Below are 19,373 nucleotides of genomic sequence, written 5' to 3'. Positions count from 1 at the left end.
TTATGATGGGCAACTTAGGAGCTCGGAACAGGCCTGTAAGCAAACAGCGATCCTCACACGAAACAGGGGTCTCTCTTCGCTGGTGCTAAACAAATCTCCCTTTTCGTGTGCAGAAACAAAATTTCAAGTGACAACTCCTTCCAAACACAATAAGGTACGGCAGCTTGTTTCTTCAATTCACTTCCATCGAAGAAACATGTTTCCCTTCAAATGAACAATTTATTGATAATCGGTCACATTAAGTGCCCAAACGCACTTTCAGGTATGTGAACAGCTTCGCATGGGCTCTATGGATTTTCCTTTCCCATGACATCAAAGTGTACATTGCTCAACTTTCCATTTAAAACAGAAGTCATCACAGGTGCAGATGGGCTACACAACTTAAAAGCTGCCTCATCAGCGAGGACTCACAAACACTAGGTTGCCTTCTCTGCAGAGGTTTTCAGCTCTGCACTCGTCTCCTCGGGAGTCCAGCGTTGCAGTGGGTGCGGTGTTGACACATAACAACTTTGCCACATATGAATGTTTTCAATACATATCAAACCAAACTCAGCAAATTATAATTCAGGGTGGATCACTACCGCAGGACAAACATACAATGGCAAAAGAAAATATGGTAAGTAGGCCTTTGGAACATGTTGGCAGCCATGAGTAAAATATTATCAAATTTAAACCTCTAAAATTGAAATTCAAACATCCATTGTTACGGTACTGTTAAAACTTTAAAATTACAGACCTACTTACTGAACAAATTGCAGGTTTTTGTTATTTTGTACCAACATTTTAATTATACTGAATATTATTCTTGGAGGACCTACTGGTTTCAGAGCAATAAATGAAACAGACTGTCAAATATCAACACAAACTTCTCTAAGTTTTTTATCCATTACTACTGTAGTTTTTTATAGATCACATTACACAACCATGTCTAAGGTAGGGATGCACAAAATAAAATATGAAGTAAAAAATATGAGAGACATGTTAGTATCTGTTTTACTATGCTATGCGTATTGTGTTATGGGCTGTTCCCTGGGCAAAAATCTTACATCTGTTAGTATTTAGCATTCCAGAGTTGACATGACAATTTAGTTTTACCAGTGGACTGCGCACACACCAAGTTCATTGTCTATCTTGCAATTTGTATTAGTGTTCCAGTACTATGGAACACAATCTAAAATACACTCAAATCCAAACCGTGAAACTGAAAATAATTTTTCAAACACAGATGTCAATGTAGGTAACTGAAATGTATGAGCTGTCTGGACTAGAGCTGTGTTGATAAAATCCTATTCTGAATCGATTCTCAATTTATTTTCTAAAGAGCGATTCGTACGTGCTAGTGTACGAGCTCGCGTCATTGAATTCACGCATGCGTGCGTGGTGTGAAGCTACCAAACAATGAACATCGTTGGACAGTAAGCAAAGCTTAGTTGACGTAAAAAATAAAAAAGTACAAACTTGGGCATTACTAAATTACGTAGGACGCCATGTTCACTGTTTGCTAGCTTCACACCATGCGCGCATGCGTGAATTCGATGATGCGAATTTGTACGCGAGAACGTACGAATCGATCTTTAGAAAATAAATTTAGAATCGACTCAGAATAGGAGAATCTTTTTTATCAACACAGCTCTAGTTTGGACACACTTTTCATCTGTTGACCCTCGAAAGATTTTCCAGCCTTTGAAAATGCACACAAGGACCAGTGTGAGCTTCAATGAAAGCCCATCAAAATTAGAACACATAGCACAACTCTTCCTCTGCACACCGCTCCTTATTTATCAAATAATTTTGCTCCCATCAGGGTGGTTACCTGATGATGTCAAGATAACCAAAAACCTTTGGTAAGTGGAGCGTGGTGTGCTGGAGAAGAGTTGCAAAATGTGTTTTGACCACAAAAAAATATATAACAGGGCTCTTTTGCCAAAGTGATTTGCTTTGAAACTGCAGTACCGAATCATTCACTACACCTTTACTGAAATCCATAAATGTAAAACTGTCATGCTCACCTTTGAATCCATCCATCAAAAAGTGATTATAGTAGAAATATTATTGCACTGTAATTCAAAGCTCTGAAAAATTATGTTTTTGATTCCCCTCATGTAAGTACCTGTGTAGGAGGTAGACACAACAACAACACCTGTACAATCTAAGGCAGTACAGTATACTAGCCCAGAAACAAATACAACCTTTGCTAATCTTGTACTTTTAAGCTTTTGTTTAACACTGTGTCAGGAAAAAGTGGATTTAATGCGATAATAATTTGAGAGGCCAGAGTTTGCGGTTTTATTGTAGTGGAGGTGTTATTGTGTCCACTCCTTGCATTTCTAAATTTGCTTTTCCTTTTCTTCTGGTATATCTGGATAGCTAAGATTTGAAACCTGCAGATAAACCAGATGTTTTCTATATGACTTATCTCAAGTGAAACTGAAATTTAATCACCAAATTCTCCTCATGTTGTACAGTATTCGAACTGAATTACTGCAGGTTTGACTTTGAGAGCAATTCATACACCATTTTAAAAATGACTTCAAAACCACACACCCTTTTAGTTTTGTTGAAGGGCACTGTTTGTCCTTTTAGTGGATTACATGGCAACATACAAACACTCAAGAACCATACTAGTGTACCCCATAATGCAGAACACACAGCATGCAATAGTTACTGACATACAGCAGATTTTTTTTTTTTACATGACTTGAACTTAGTGTGTTCTGATTTTTTTTAAGATGCTCCACGAACCACAATCATGACTAGATAGTCCTCTTCACTTTTAGCCAAAGCTTTGGCAGAGGAATCCAGGAACTGCTGGGAGAAATCACATGGAGGGAAAGCATGAAGAACCCCTGTGTTGTCTTTATCTCTGCTCCCTCCCACAGGCAGGCTGATGACTCCTGCTGCTTGTTTTTGGTTGAGGTAGGACACCAGGTTACGAAGTGGCCGCTGAGTTGATGCTGCAGGGTCAGCCGAAGATATATCCTCTGTGGTCCCAGGAACAGCCAGCAGAATGGCGTAGCCGTCAGGACCCGCCACCTTGATGCGCCTGGAAACCTCGTCAAGCTTGGGCTGGTCCAGACGGAGACGCTGGGTGATCTTTAGCTCGCTCACCTGCCTCCCTGTTGAGCCGTCAACAAGCAGGTCACTGGCTACATTGTGGTCACCCTCCAGAAGGTGCATGTTGGCTGGAAAGTTGCTGTTCTTCAGCAATAGCATACCATGCCAGGCCAAACTGAGTCTGGTGCCATCCAGCTTGGACAGCTGGCCTCCCTTGGAACTGCTCTCAGAACGTTCTCTCTTGGCCAGTCCTTTACCACCATCACCTATTTTGCGCTTACGTTCTCCAACTGCTGAAACGCTGCTGCTTGAAGGTCCCTTGTCAGAGAGACTCTGGCTTTTGAGTCTCCGTTCAGCCCCACTTCTTTCCAGGCTGCTGTGACGTTCTCGTGCTGGGGAGGGCCTCTCACCCCGCAAAGGTCGCTCTGAGTCACTGAAGCGACCTCCATCTCTGCTGCTACCTCCAGGACTGCCATCTGGAGAAGCACGTCTGCGCCTTAATGTCCTCTCAGTACTGTCAGGGGAGTGGTCTATATGACGCCCGTCCTCCATTACACGCCGCTTGCGTACAGGTTCTCGTCCCTGCAGCTCTCGTTCCAAAGACCAGGGCTCCCTTGCCCGTCGGTCACGTTCCAAATGCTCCAGAGGCTCGAAAGGTGAGGCACGTACTCGCTCACGAATAGCCGGGTTTGGCCACTCGGTTCCAGGAAAGAGTTCTCTCTCCCTGAAGTGAAGCGGCGGTGGAGTCCGTTCCCTGACCCTCAGTGGTTCAGGTGTGGCGCGGTGGACAAATGACTCAGCCACCATGTCAAAAGGTGGGATTGGGAGAGGCTGCAAGAACTGCTGCTGGTAACGGTGCTCAGTGTCAGCAAAGTCGACTCTAAGTCTTCTCTCTGGACCTCCCAGGGGGAAGCCCCTCATGTGTGTGCATGCTGCCTGTGCAGCATCCAAACTTTCATACTGTATGTAGGCCCAGGTATCTCCCTTTCTGTAGTCAATGGTCCTTATAGTGCCAAAGCGATCAAACTCTCTTGCCAGGGCAGCTAAAGGAACCCAAGGTCCAAGTCCACCCACCCACAGGCGTGTAGTAGGAGTTGCTTTCCCGTAGCCTATCTTTATGGGGTTGCGGCCCACTATTTTGCCAGACATACTAAGCTTAGCACGGTGAGCCATGTCAAGGTTCTCAAATTTCAGAAATCCATATGTGCTGGTTTGTCCCCTTGTGGGTCTTTTAATGTCCACTTCTGTAATGACCCCAAATCTGTCAAAGGCTCTCCTCAGGTCGGCCTCTGTAACAGTTATGTCCAGGTTGCCTAAAAACAACGTCCTATTGGCTCTTTGGTCATCTTCTGGAGATATAAAATCCTCCTCCCGAAAAGCTGCTCGTTCTGCAATGAAAGCTGGACGTGCCCTGGCTTCAAACAGGGCAAATTCCCTGTCCCGCTCCAGTTCTCTGGGCAAAGGGGGCGGCGGAGGAGGGGGGAGCCGTCCCAAGGCCAGCTGTTGCAGGCGGTAGTCTCTATATCCGAGCCCCGTAGGCGAGAGGGGTCTCTGCAAATGTCTATGGCTTTGAGCTGCACCATACAAGTCTCTCTCCACAGGAGAGCGGCTTCTCCTCCTGTTGATGTACACTGCCTCAATTTTCAGCGGCCGGTCGTACAGCACCAGCCGACCCCTGGCGTGCTTAGCAGCTCTGGCGTCCTCCGGCTTCCTGAAATTCACGAACGCTATCCGCTCGTCGTTGCTACGGCTTATCTTAACGCTAACGTCCCCAAATTTCTTAAATTCATGAAAGAGTCCGTCCTCTACGTCCTCGTCGCTCAGCTGGGTGCCGAGGTCGCTTATTTTGAGGGTTTTGTACTCACTCTCGGCGCTGGGCGGCTGAACCCGCTGCTCACCCCGTGAAGTGGTCCTCGGTGAGGCTAAGTCCAGCGTCAGGCTCAGGTTGTGGTTTTTACCGACGGAGCTAGCTGCTGCAGACTGACAACTGTGATTATTTCCAGCCCGGCTATGACTGTCGAAGTCTCTCTCTCTTTTCTCACCGAGTAGACTCCTTCTCGTCGAGCCACCGTCGCTTTTGGTCGAGCTATTTCCATTATTACTCCCACTGGAAACGGAGAGAGCCCCCATTTTCTTGCTGGTCGGGTGGCATCCTCCCCTGTCTCGAATATCGTCCAAGGCCCGGGAGCGTTTTTTAATCGGCGACCGCTCTTTACCTTTCATTTCAGTCCACACGGTGCCGACTATCGGGGTGCCTGTTTTTTCAGTGCTGTTTCTGCAAATTAGTTCCGAAAAATGATGAAATGAAAAGCGGATTTATTCACTGACCCTGCGGCAAAACAACAACAGTCGCCATTTTGTAAAGATTAGTGTGAAGGCCCGCCCCTTGGATCTGATTGGTTGAAAAGTGGGTGGAAAACTTTAAAGCGCATGTCAATCATCATTTAAATAAAAATCATATATTTAAATAAAATTGTTTTTCACATTTTGGGACCAAGGAAACGAGGTGAAAAAAGGCGGCGTTTATTTAGATATTTACAATTTATGTCAGGCCTAGTGAAGGCATAAACTGTAACCTGTTATTTTGTCTGTTCTTTTGTTAAATGACTTTAGTATTATGGACAATACAAACACTGAACATATGAAATTACCAGATTCAGTAAATAAAAAATAATTTATAATTTCACAGGGAAAAAAATGATAGTGGAGTAGGGAGGGACAGACAAACCTTTTCATATCTGTGACACAGTCGACCTGGTACCACAAGGTGGCAGTATTTGAGCAGTAGCTCAGAATGTACAGTAGCCCATAAGCCTCTAACTAATCCTTAAAAATGACCTTGGATAGCTACAAGGCCTCTCTCCCTGGATATGTGGACAAGGCATGCTGCTAATAAACCTGTGGCAATGTACTTCCACTTTCACAAACTCCAGCCATAATTGCAGTAAAGCCAAAAGTGCATAGCCTTTTAAACTACCAAGAAATTAACAGCTTAGTTAAGTGATGGAGGTTAATTGGGCAGATTTTTGGCCACTAAATTTGTTAGAGCCTTTTACTAGGTTTTTGACACAAGGGTTTCCTTTATGGGGGTACAAACTGAAAGCAAGATTAAAAACACAATTTCCTAACAACCCACTGATACAATATTTGGCCTTTGCTGGAGTTCTTTTCCTCATGTTTTCCAAGTCAAGCTCTGGCTTGAATGAAGCTAAAACAGACCATCAATTCGCTGAGGTTGCTGTTTTTGTCAACCACCTTTTGCCCTTCTTGATATTAGTAAAAACATGTTGTGCACACTGTACAGTAAAATGCAAATAGTCACCTCAGTGGGACGGTTTTAGTCTGAAGGGTGTTTTTTTTTCTGTAGGTGATGGACTGCCAAATGAAGTTGTAATGACAAACGTCTGGAAGCAGCCATATACTTCATGACAGACTGTGCTGAACTTACCTCACTCCACTGTGTTTAACTGTGTTGGCCAGACTGAGCTTCTACATTGTTTATCTTAGTGGGACATGTTAATACTGTTCATCTACTTCAAATACAAGGATCTGTTGATTCACAATAGCTGCACTTCAAGGCTGAGATAAATCTTGTTGAGATCAAAGCTCAGAACAGTGGCCAGCAGGCTGCCTTACGGATTTTAATGAGCATTAAATCATATTTTTAGTCCATTAATGAGGCTGAGGATATAGTAATTTTCAGACTCTAGTGACAGTCTTGCCTAATGAACCTGACATAGAGTGATGTTTAGTTAGTAACTGCCCCCAGCATTGTACAGTCTTAACAGTTTTCATTTATTTCTGACAAATCACACAGAGGCTTTGTAGCCTGATATACTGAGTCAATACAGATCAAAGCTAATGCCACGCCACTGTAATTTTAATGACAACTTAATCGAAACTTATGAGCCCCTCTTGTATGATGAGGTTATTAGTTTTGTTTCTTTTTTGAGCTGAATAAACGGAACTGCAATTGTGGGTTACTCTGTCACAACTGTCCTTACAGTGTTCAAAAGTTAAAATATCAAATTCACTAAGCCACAGTTTCCTCTTTTGTTTAGGGACAGATAGATTTGATTAACCTGCTCCCTATCTTAAAATAAATATTAAAACTGAGCACTGATCCACCATCTGCTATTTCTTCAGCTTTCCTAAAGATGGCCATCTCCTCAATCCCTTATCCCTACTGACAAGTCTTCTTATCTTCCCCACTTAATCTGGGATTTAATCAGGGGGACTATGTAACTGCAGTACGGGCTGCCGTCTCCCAGGGCCTGGCTGGAATTTGAAGCTGTGGGTGTGGAAAGTGTTTCTGATGGGTTTGTGCATTCTTCTATTGGAACCACATGTTAGTGGCTCGCACAAAAGCCCGACACAGACTAAGGGAATGGCAGCTAATCCGCCCCAGCATGGCTGTCATGGTGAAGCAAGCAAAGGGAAAGGAGAGCCAATATATTCCCCCTTAAGCCATGTACACTGCTGGGGAGTAAGTGGAGCTTGGGAGGGCTTTGTCCACCAGTGGAACTCTTTTTCTTCTCAATTCAAGTTGCATTCTCAATCTCAAACAGATTGAAATGTTTGCCCATCTGACATGAATATGTTGGTATTTAGTAATTTACACCAGATGGGATGGTACCATTCAATTCAGTGTTTCCTTGACAATGAAGTAAATAGTTTGGGGTAAAGCACAAGAAGGAGATTTCCTGAAAACGATTATTAAGAATGCATTCAGAATACATGTGAGACTGGGTATGGCACAGAAGCTTGTTTATGTCATGTTCTCCTTTAAAGACAACACACAAATACATAGGTATTTATAAATAAAAGCAGATTACCTGGCTTTAGTGAATAATATTATGAAACAAAATGTCTCTGGGTCATGGTAACCCCAATTTCTTCTATTAAACTGTAACTCATTACTCAGTTGGTCGGGTTTACCACTGATGCCAGATGTGAATGAGAAATGCCTGCCTCAACATGAAGCCAGCTGTCTGTGGGAGGCTCTCTACTTTATCATCAATGGCAAAGTATGGTTGCTCAGTTAGCTTTTCATTAATGAACCTGCCACTTGTTCCTGATACATGAGGTGCAACCTGATGGCCTCTTGAAGTGAAGCCAAGCAAGCTGCACATGTATGGTCTCTCTCTGCATGTCCTGAACACAGAGAAGCTCACTTCCTGCACAGCAGAAATCTTTGTGTTTATGGAAACCACAGCCTGTGAGGCATTTTTGCCTCACAACCACATTCCCGGTTAGAAATGTGACACAGACTTTTGGTTAGCTCTCTTGGTTATCGTTTTCTAAAAGAGTCATGTCAAGGCTACAATAATCCTGGCTGAGGTGGTTTTTGTTCCATTTTCTTAATCTCTTTTCCCAAAAATACTTTCCTACTGAATAAGACAGATGATTTAGATGGAGGCCTTTATTACTGGTCACAATATAAAGCACAACAGAGATAAAACAAAGATTAATATGATAATTACATTTTTTACATGCTTAAATAATTTTTCCTCTTTCGTCTCAGCATTAGGATATCAAACTAAAACTGGAAACAAGAGAGCTCCTAGTAATATGTTGGGTTTCGTGCAGGAGGCTCAAGTTGTCCTCAATGTTCATAGAATTCCAGTTCCAAGATCTTCTGAATCTTCTCCAAGTTGGCTTACATAAATGTTAAGAGGAAATATTTGAGTCATATGCTGAGGTGGGTGTGTACATCTGGGACTGTGCATGGGTCAGGAATGTAATATGCTTTGGCTCAGTCAGTGCATAATGTGGAGCTGGCACTGTTGTGGTCATGTAGGCCAGGAGAGGATGCTGCCTGGCTCTTTGGCTTTCATCCGCAGCGCCACCAGGCCCGTCGGCTTGTATTCTGTCTCGGGCCCCTCAATGGAAGGGGAGCTGAGGCCTCCTGGGAAGCTGTGGAGTGAGTAGAGGCCATTGATGCCCGGATGGTGAGATGGGTGGTGGTGGTGGTGGTGGTGGTGGTGGTGTGGGTGGCTGGGAGATGTGGGCATGCCCATGAAGCCCTGCAGGTTGCTGTGGGGGTGAGGGTATGGACTCATGCAGGACGAGGGGATGGAGTCAGCTCCCAGGACACAACCAGCACCTGACCCACCGCCTCCTCCTGAAGCTGCCCCTGGCCACAGGTTGCCCTGCATCTGGAGGGATTCAGGAAGACACATTTGGAATTGGATGAATTGAACATGATAATGCTTCATACTTTGCCATGAACACCAAATCAAAATATAATATCATCAATGATAAGACTGAACTTGTTCAGTTTTGTACCAGTTCCCGTTCTCACAGCAGGATCAATAATGTACTTCCACCACTACAACAAGTACAGTATGTCATGTGAGATATGTGGCGGCCTACCTGGTATGTATCATGGCGAGGGAGAAGAGAGATATCATATGTAGCAGCAAAGTGGTTGCGCACCTCCTGGATCTTCCCATAGCGTTCCCGTTTCCTCCACTTGGCTCTACGATTCTGGAACCAAACCTTTCAAATACAAAAATATAGCATAACAGGAAATTTTCAGATGACTGCAGGTCTTGTTCAGGCCACAGCCTCTCCTCTGCTTGTAGTTATAAAATGAGAAGGTATAAAACACGTAGTAGGTATAATACAACAATAATTGCCCTAAAACACACCTGAACCCGAGCCTCAGTGAGCTCGGTCCTCAGTGCCAGCTGTTCCCGTGCGTACACGTCAGGGTAGTGTGTCTTCTGAAACACTTTCTCCAGCTCCTCCAGCTGAAAGGTGCTGAACGTGGTGCGATTGCGTCGCTTCTTGTTCTTGCCTGATAAGTCGATGGAGTCAGCGATAGAGTCCCCTTGTAAACTGACGACTGGCTCTTTGAGCTTGTCACAACAGTCTGTGCCAATCCCAGGATAGCCCATGGTTTTTGGAGCTCCTTTCTCTCTGACTGAGACATGCAGGGGAGACAGAGATGTAAACAGTTAATTACAGTTACCAAAATTACTATACATTCTTCAGACTCTTGCATTTTTCCCCATTAATTCATCAATTTATTTTTAAGATCTTATTTTTAGTTATTTTTAGGTTGCTGATTTTACTTAAGATTTTGAATTAATCAACTTCTTTATTTATCTTATTTAAATTTTAACATCAGTACAATGTGATCCTTTCTGAAATACGTTGTGTAATCATTTAAATTTGCCTGGAACTTGTTTTTGTCCGTCTTTGCCAGGACATCTTAATGAAAAAAAATGTTGAGGCTTTCACTGGTTAAATTAAATTAAAATTAACGTGTGTGTGTGTGTGTGTTTTTACACTTTATTACAAACAAATCAGCAGCCTTTTACAGGTTAACACAGATAACATTTATACCTTCGGCCAACTTCAATGTCTTTTGAAATTGTGAGGAAACCAGAGCATCCAAAAAATACTCCCACGAACATGAGGTTGAGAAACATGCAACGTTTGTACAGAATAAGCCAGCGCTTGGAATCAAATCTCTCTGCATGTCAGGCACCGATGCAAACAACCAAATGATCAACAACTCCCCTATTCACTGCCAGAGAAATTATTTAAAGTCCTTTTTAAAAAAAAGAAAGAAAAAAAATTTAACAACACACTTTCACCTAGAAGTGGTTCTGGCACACAGTGGTGAAAACCAATAAAATGTAACTTTACACATTGTTACAAAATCAGATTAAACAGGGTATCACATCAGACATTTGGTTCGTGAGATATCGCTGAAAACCATTAATCTCTTGCTTGTTTTTTATGCTTCTCAATTTAATTCCTAAACAAAAGCTGCCAAAAGAGGCTCAGCCGTGAGACGCCTGAGAAAATCAACACACACAACACTAATTCAGCCAAGCAGTGTTTTAATTAGATCAGCCCAGACAAACCATATTTAGGCAGTGAACTCTCATTGAGTTGGTTTGAATTAAACCCACAAGGCAATAAGTAAAAAAACAAAATTTGATTTCATTTGCCAATACAGAAAAGAAAGGTTTAGGGTCACATTCCAACAAGGCATGTCAATTTAAGCTATGGGAAACTTGTTGCAGTGTCCATGTCAAAACATTCACATTGAGAAGAACACAAGTAGGATACATCACTGAAACATACGACAAATTTATATACTATAAAGTTTGAAGATTGTTTGAATTAATATATTCTGACCTTTACATTAAGCGGTAAAGGGAAATCTGAAAGTCTTATTTTCCTTCCTGTTAAGAGACCATGGAAAGAGCTGTTCCCTCCTGCAGTGTTTGGATGTTGTTGTCCATGTTCATTAAGTTTAACCCTGAGCTCCGAAACAAAATCACTCTCCATCTATCTGCAGGCACTCACTCACCGGGGGCAGCTGAGACACTGCTCTGCTATTCTCCTGATTTAATATGGGGCCCAACAGAGAGCACTTTTCATTGCAACATTAATTTCCTCGTGTCCATTAGATCCAACCTCACACCACAGTTCATGCTGAAAATATTCTTCATCGAGATTGAAAATTGAGGCCGCAGGACATAGTATAGCTCTTACTCTGTCCCACATCTGTTCTGTTTCCACTCCAGTGTAATTGGAGATCAATGTGAAAGGCAAGAAAAGGCAAACAGAGGAAAAATTCAAAATGTATATGTAGGAATATCATGTTGTGAGCACGGGGATCAATTCAAATGCACTGAAGTGGCCATGGTACAAATTTAAGCTGCTTCTTGTTCAGGCCTATTGTTCTGTACGTTAACATTTTCAATTTTTACAAAACTTTAAAATACGTTCCATCCTCTTCATTAAAGGATGTAGAACATTCACTGGTTTTAAATTCATCTGCTATAGTTATTATAACAGTTAAGTAATAAAAATAATAAAAAATGAAGCAATCTCAGCCTCTTGCTGGGGATTAGGAAGCTTTGAACCTTTTTTTACCTGCTGAGGTTACAAAACAGTTTAAATGGTGAAGGGTATTTAGTGATAGACATTTTATTTTATATTTATGGAGAAATGAGATGCGTTTGTGTGTATAGTATTTTTTATATCAGAAAATATGAATAAGGAAATAAAATTATTGTACCCGTGGATACATTTTGTCTGGGATATAATCATGGTGGCTATGCCATCCATTTAGAGACCAAAAGCAAATCTCCCATTGGGAACATCATACATATAAACCGGAATTTAGCAGTATAACAAATTTTGGATTAAATGTAATAAATGTAAAAAATACAATAAAGTCATTCAATCATTAAAACTCCACAATGTGTAAAAGCATAAAAGAAGCATTGTTCTTTATATACGGCTCAACCTTTCATATGTGAAAATAGTGAGAAATCTTTAGGTGATTTTTGTTGAAAATTTGCATCATAAGAATCAGGTAATTCCTTGTGAAACAGGTTCATAAAAGTCAACCCACCCATTTTTTAAAATTCATTAGTTCTGTATTACAATTGATTTGTGAGAAACATTATTGCAAACTAAAATAAAACTTCAAGGTGTGAAAACGGTCAAAGGGTTTTTCATGTGTTGGCCTGTCCCACCGCCAGTAAACTTTTGTCCCACGGTAGACAAAACAGGAAGACGCATCTGCTTTTGAAGGTGTATGAGCCCAAACACAAAAATACACAAATGAAAAGTTGAGTGGACTGATACACACACATGCACAAACACACACACACACACTATGTCCATTCTGCACATATATGTGTCCAACACATTTGCAGTAATATTACAAAATAAATTAAACTGACCCCAAAGAATTGTCAATGCACAGCTTGTGTGTGTGTGCATGTGCACGATTGCACAGAGCCTTCTCTTATTCAAACTGGAATTTAAAAAAAAGAAATAAAAGTTCACTCTGAAACAGGAAAGTTGATATCGTTATCATAACTAATTGTGTAAAAAAGTCTACAGGCTGTCTTTGGCAGTAACATGAATCAAGCTGTTGTATATTATTCTGGACACAGATATGGCAAAGACCTTATCAGCGCTCATATCCTCTGCTGCTTTGCAAAATCATCAACACCAATAAATAAAGTGAAAGACCACAACATTTCTTCAGGCTTCGGTTCAACATATACTGTTGTATACTGATGGACATTTGAAGGCTTTTGAGCAAATTCAAAGTAGATTCATGTTGTTTGACATAACAAAATCTTACATATGAAGTGAATAAAATGCAATTGATAGAGAGAGTCTAAAGGCTAAAATCCACAGAAATACTGAGCTGAGTTTGGTCTGAGAAGGATGATAGCTGACTAGTAGCCTAATGACACACCCAACTTGCTGCCAGACTGACCCTTAACCTCTCTCATTTTACATCAAGGACTGTCAAGTGAAAGAAAACTTGTTAACATTTTTATCACAACCATGTGTTCATTTGCATTCCCAGTAAAAATCACTTTTGTAACACTTTTGTTTAATTATTAGTCGAAATGAAACATTTACAGAGACTGCAAACTGGAAAAGGGTTGCTCTCTGATAATGATTTGAAATATGATTCCCCCGGATTTGTGTAATTTCATTTCTAAGAAAATTTAACAAGATTTTACAAAGGATAAAGTTTATTGTAAAATTTTATTCCACCATTCGTTTTATTTTTTTACACCCACTTATCCAGAGCAATATGGCCATTACTTTATTTTTTGAGATGTCAAAATTGGAAAAAAAAAAAATACTAATGCAAAGACTGTCTTCATCATCAAAGAAATTTAGGCATACATTAATTGCAATTTTTAATGCCCCAGAAGTGTTTCTCTTATTAAAATCCAGTGTACTGTGAAGCAGTTGTGCGTTGTCATCAGTTAAAACAACTATAGTTCAGATAAATATGAAAACAAGCAAAGTTCATCAGTATTGTAGAAGTAGTTTTGAAGATCATCTTGTCCCTAATTTCTTTTTTTGCCCAGAAATTTAAATTTGATTGGTCTTTAACTTACCTTCCGAGCTGCTTTCATAAAACGGCTTGCCGCTTATCACTGTCCCCTTCTGATCCTGGTTTATACTGTCCAAGAACTTGCTGTGTTTGGAGGGTGAGGCAGGCGGGTTCGCCGGGACAGCGCCGTGCGTAAAGTCCGCCGCAGCATCGCCAAACCTCCCCATGGCGGCGGCGTACAGATCCCCGCGCAGGCTGATGCGGTGAGGGAGAGGAGGAGGAGGAAGGTGCGAGGGTTTCTGCAGCTCATCGCAGGGGAGAAAGGAGCCGGAGCCGCCGTGCTCCAGTCCCGGGGAGTTTTCTGGCGTCCTCCTGCTGGTCTGCGAAGAGAAAGGCAAACAACTCTCCGTCTCCATCTTACGGGTCCAGCAAGCAGGATAGACAACAGCGACTGGGCGCTGATAGTGTGGGCGCCTGAGTGAGAGGTTTTTTTTTCCCTCTTCTGTGTTCATGTCAAGTGGGTGGGATTTAACAGATCAGAAACAAAGACCCGTGAAACCGGGGTTGGAGTGTGTGTGTTTGTGTGTGTGTGTGTGTGTGTGTGTGTGTGTGTGTGTGTGTGTGTGTGTGTGTGTGTGTGTGTGAGAGAGAGAGAGAGAGAGAGAGAGAGAGAGACTGCGTGTGTGCGTGTGCGTGTGCTGGGGTGTCTGTTACAGCATCTAGCAGTCTGATATAATCCGCCAAAAATTCAATCACGTGTGGTTTCTGTCCCTCCAATTAACCATTTAATCCCTATTTCATATATTATTATGGGACCTAATCACCAAATCAAGCAGGACAGGAGAGGCAGACTGCAGACACACACAACAGCTTACACACGGAAAAACGACCGAATAAAAACACACCTTTTTTTTTCCTGAAGTCCATGATGACACAGTCTATTATGTGTTTATTTTTACTTTTTCATCATGTAGTTATTTCACTTCTTTTTACTTCATTTCATTAACTTTCGGTCCGGCGTAACAAGGAGGCCTAAATGTTTTCTTTTCCTGTATATGTACACTTTTATAAACTTTGTAATACTGAGACTTTTTTTTTCCATTTACTAAACATTTCTGCATGCACAATAAAGTGTTCCAACAATTATAGCTCATTTATTCGCGTCAGATTTCGATGCATTATTCTGCTACGGATGCTTTTTTTTTTTTTTTTTTTAAATAAAAGTGGTCCTTTGCTGCTAAACCAAAAATGGAAGACATTAAAACGACTAATTAACAATTAAATAAATAAAATAAAAAGGGGAGGGGCAATTTCATTACAAAGCGCTTGGAAATTATTTCAGAAGACAGCCGAGGTCAATCACGTTTGGATAATAAATTAGACACAAACAGATTCGCAAACAGCATAATTAAATATGCTAATCAATATTAAATCATTATGAAATATAAAAGTAAAGATAAAGATAATTTATTTATTTAACCGTCAGCTTGCTGTAATATAATATTTCGATTGCTTTTGTTTTTGAATAAAGTCCATAATTTTCGTAGAAATTGCGACGGCATTCATCAAGAGATTTAAAAAAGCATACGTGACAGTTAGGCCTGTATTTAATTTAACATAGAGATGTGGAGCTCTAGTTAGACATTTGGGATTTTGGGGGCTATTATCTATATAACTGGAAATTTATTTTAAACGGAGAACTCATAGTTAACTCTAAAGTTATTAATTTAAACGAAAAATAATTATTCGATCATGTGATCTTGCGAACACTGCAACATGCAAGAAAAGCAACGTTTGGCCGAAATGTGGGTTATTACTAAAGCGCAGATTAAATGGATAATGCTCATTCTGTTACTGTACATTATGGATGTGTCTGCTCGACTGTTTCAGCAGCTGCACTTCACTTCGCCATTGCCTTGTCGTTCAGCTCCAAACTATGTGGCTGATTTCCTGTGGTTGTACAAAATATTACTGAATGTCGTTCAGATATGATGGAAAGAGCAAAACAATAGTTATGAAAGCCATAACATTTCCCTGCTTGCAGTGAAATACAGTTTTAATTAATGCAATTTTGTTTTTAGATTTTTTTTCCACTTGAAATCACATGACATTTGTTTTGATAAAAGTCTTTGGATATAAAAAAAAAAAACAATAATGTCTTAAATAAAAGCACAAGATGTGTATTTCATTTTTACCATGTAACTCAAAACTGGCTGAATATCCTCAGAAAGAGTTAGACTCAGCAGTGAGATAAAAGGCTTTTGATACTGACATGTTATCTCCGATCTAGACAAACCTCGTCTAAACACAGTGCACTTACCAGGTTCAGACACGGTACCGTAGGTTTTGAGGACATCTCACCATCTCTCTGGATACCTGAGGCTGCACGCTGCTCAGCTGATGGACAAGTGTGTAAACATGAAGTCCATTTGGGCTGAGAGGCCTCATAAGACCCATTTGAATCCATTTTGAGCTCTGAAATATCAAAGTGTCCACGCTATATGTTACAGATCCAAGTGTAATAGAAAAAGCTGTGCAACAAGAAACAATGGAGTTAACATGGCATGTGAATAATGGCTGCAACTGAACTCAAAGTTTTGCTTGCGTTGTTGTTTTTACAAACTTTCACAATAACAAAAAAAATACATAAAACATAAAACCAACAGGAAACAATTTTTAATTCTAATGACAACATTCTTCATACTCCATTGTGCAGATAATACTCTCAAACTACATTCCTGTCTTTACCAAGAGACCCATAAAAGTGTAGTCGTGAAAAAAAAAAAAATTGAAAACTCCAGTCTTCATCTAGACACATTGTCATGGCTGCTTTCATGGAAAGGAAGAGCTCCTTTAAGTTTAAAATGATTAGTGACCTCAGATATAAGGCCTAATGACATTTATGTGTAACATGACTTAGATTAACATGTTTGGGTCAGTAGAGCTTAGAGGCTAAAAAAGGCCACACTGTCATGTTAATCACAGCCACAGGGCCACCTTTCACCCTCCCACACTCTGAGTGTATTCATCCCCGTAAACTTGAGCCGAGGTGTAGTTGCCAGCATTTATCAAACTGTCTGGCTGACCATTAAAAAACCTCATAATTCTGTTAGAGGAGAGTATACGTTTTAAGATGTACACACAGGGGGACACGGATATGTTCCTCAAATCTCGTGTCAAGCATGTCCTCTGTAGCCCGAGGCAGCAGAGCACTCTTGAATTCACAAACCCAGCTGAGTAAATGCATTCCAGAAATGTGGGCAAGAGGAAGAACGTCTGCACTATGATCTCGGAGCCGCCGCAGGTAACAGTGTTTATATGAATATTGCATCAAAAGAGTATAAGATGTAGAGGATTATGGGTATGTTTTTTGTGGAGAAATCAGAGTCTCCTATGAGTCTGTGCAGACATATGTATGCTGTGGCTTGCTTAATTATACTTGAGGGGGGGAGACCATTCATTTGTGTGCTGAAAGGTCCAACTTTCAGGATAAAATAGGCATTGAAATATCTGCCACATCAAGCAAAACAAAGAACTTGTCCTTTATAAAATAAGCATATGACTAAATCCTACCTCAGCAAGAGGAGACTGCATTTAATGTTTGCTGGCTTGCAGGGAAAAAGCAGTGGTTTAAAGCAGGGAAATGGCAGAAAATAGCATCAACTTGCTGTCCATATCATGACCAGCTCTGCTCGCTGCTCCCTGCGGTCCTAAACCCTTGTCCTCTAAGTCTGTCCTGGGCATGACCCTGCACAGGAAATCAGTTCAGCCTGTTGGGAGTCCCAGGTCTCCCCTCGCCGCCTCCTGGCTCTGGGCACAGACAGCATGGATAAAGGTGACCCTGCGCTCTCACTGCGCGCCCTGCGGCCCTTGAGCCAAAGAGCCACTTCCACCCCTGCCTCCATTACATCCTTTCTGCCTGACTGTCAGTTTGCAGGACTTTGTCACACCCTGTTACACCTTACATCCTCTCTCTTAAACACACAACTTAATGTCACATCCACGGACTTGCATGTGTGCACGCAGGCACAACTCTAATCAAATGAATGAAGTAGTTGGCACTAATGTTCTTTGTTACATAAAATCAGACTATAATAGTGAATAATGTCTGTCATGTGAGTAGAGAGTAAACAAAGATCTGACCTTTTCCAGTGACAATCTGTGTGATCCCCAAACAGCATGTAGATGGAGAAGTTATTAAGATCGACCTGCCAGATGAACACCAACATAGACAGCCAGCTAGAATGAAGTACAACTCTGTACTTCATACAAGCTGGCTGTCTTTGTCTGACTATGCCTGAGGCCTTTCCTGTCACGTACAGGGTGGTGATTCAACCTGAGGTTTGCATTAGAATAGGAGAAGGATGGCTAATTTAATTACTCACCATGAATGCACAGAGATGATCCCATATGCAGAGCCAGGGCTCCTCTCAGAGGCCTCCCTCACATCCTCCGGTCTGTGTCCAGAAGCTGCAGAGCCAGCTGAGGATGTGATTGGCAGCTGCCGACCCCGGGGTCAGCCGGCTGGAGAGGTGCATTCTGGGAAGCGTAAGCTGGTCTGTTGAAGCGAAGGGGGTTGAGGTTTCGAAGGGAAGTGGGAAGTGGTGTTGCTGTCCTCTGTCTGACCTCGCATGAGGCGTCATGGAGCACACTGGAGCCCAGTGAGTGTTAGCGGCCAGTTAAGATCACAGCCACAATATACATGAGATGTGCTGGTATGTACATATCTGTCAGAAAAGAAGGGACAAAGACTTATACTGACAATTGTTACAAAAAAGAGGCAGCTGATGGTATTGTTTGGGTTAGAATTTTTCTGTAGGAAAATATTATTTTCCACACAGCTCTGCAAGAGCCTAAAACATGGAAAAGAAAAAAAGTTATTTCCATTATTTTAACTGCTGGAAAGATCATGACATATTAAGCTACTCAATCCCCCCCAGTGATCTTCAAACCAAAAGACCTGTCTACATGTTTTGACAGTGCATTCAGACTACAAATGACTAGTCCTGCAGAATTTGTCAATCAAAATTTGGAAATAGTTCTTCTGAGGTTGATTTATCATAAAAGATTTGTTGTTGCAACACATGTGGTGTCTTGCTGTCTGACTGTAGTTTCAGAAATTGGAAGCACTTAGTTCAAATCCAAGACAGAAGTACTGGTACCACTTTCTGGTGAGACAGCATTTATATAAGGGCCATAAGCTGTAATTAATAGCTCTATAACGAGTAAATAAATCATTTACCAATGCTTTTTAGACAAGCCATTAATACGAGCAACATGTGATTCGCGAGGTTGCCAGGAGGGAACAGGACACTTTTGTCTTTTTAGCTATTTAATTTATTACAGAAACGCTTCCAATGGATAAGCCACCTTCAGGACTAGTGCTGAAGGCCATCTGAACCAAAATACACTTATAAACAGCTTACTAGCATTTACTAGCAACTTTAGACTTGATGGATTATTAAAAAAAAAAAAA

At 41.3% G+C, this 19,373-nt stretch overlaps 2 protein-coding genes across 2 annotated transcripts; both read right to left on the bottom strand.

Moving 5' to 3' along the window:
• Window positions 1-206: 206 nt before the first annotated feature.
• rbm15 (RNA binding motif protein 15) lies at window positions 207-5,403 on the bottom strand. The gene has a single exon (XM_041058505.1). It carries the CDS (start codon window positions 5,275-5,277, stop codon window positions 2,725-2,727), a length of 2,553 nt encoding a protein of 850 aa, XP_040914439.1. The 5' UTR covers window positions 5,278-5,403; the 3' UTR covers window positions 207-2,724.
• A 3,443-nt stretch (window positions 5,404-8,846) lies between these two features.
• Window positions 8,847-14,313, bottom strand: alx3 (ALX homeobox 3). The gene is made up of 4 exons (XM_041059880.1): window positions 13,962-14,313; window positions 9,708-9,982; window positions 9,430-9,555; window positions 8,847-9,212 (listed from the first exon to the last, which is right to left on the bottom strand). Exons 1-4 carry the CDS (start codon window positions 14,311-14,313, stop codon window positions 8,847-8,849), a joined length of 1,119 nt encoding a protein of 372 aa, XP_040915814.1.
• Window positions 14,314-19,373: the final 5,060 nt, after the last annotated feature.

The sequence above is a fragment of the Toxotes jaculatrix genome, chromosome 2, assembly GCF_017976425.1.
Source record: "Toxotes jaculatrix isolate fToxJac2 chromosome 2, fToxJac2.pri, whole genome shotgun sequence".
Taxonomy (NCBI): Eukaryota; Metazoa; Chordata; class Actinopteri; family Toxotidae; genus Toxotes; species Toxotes jaculatrix.
Note: the sequence above shows the minus strand (reverse complement) of the source record. Positions and strands in the feature narration are given on the sequence as shown.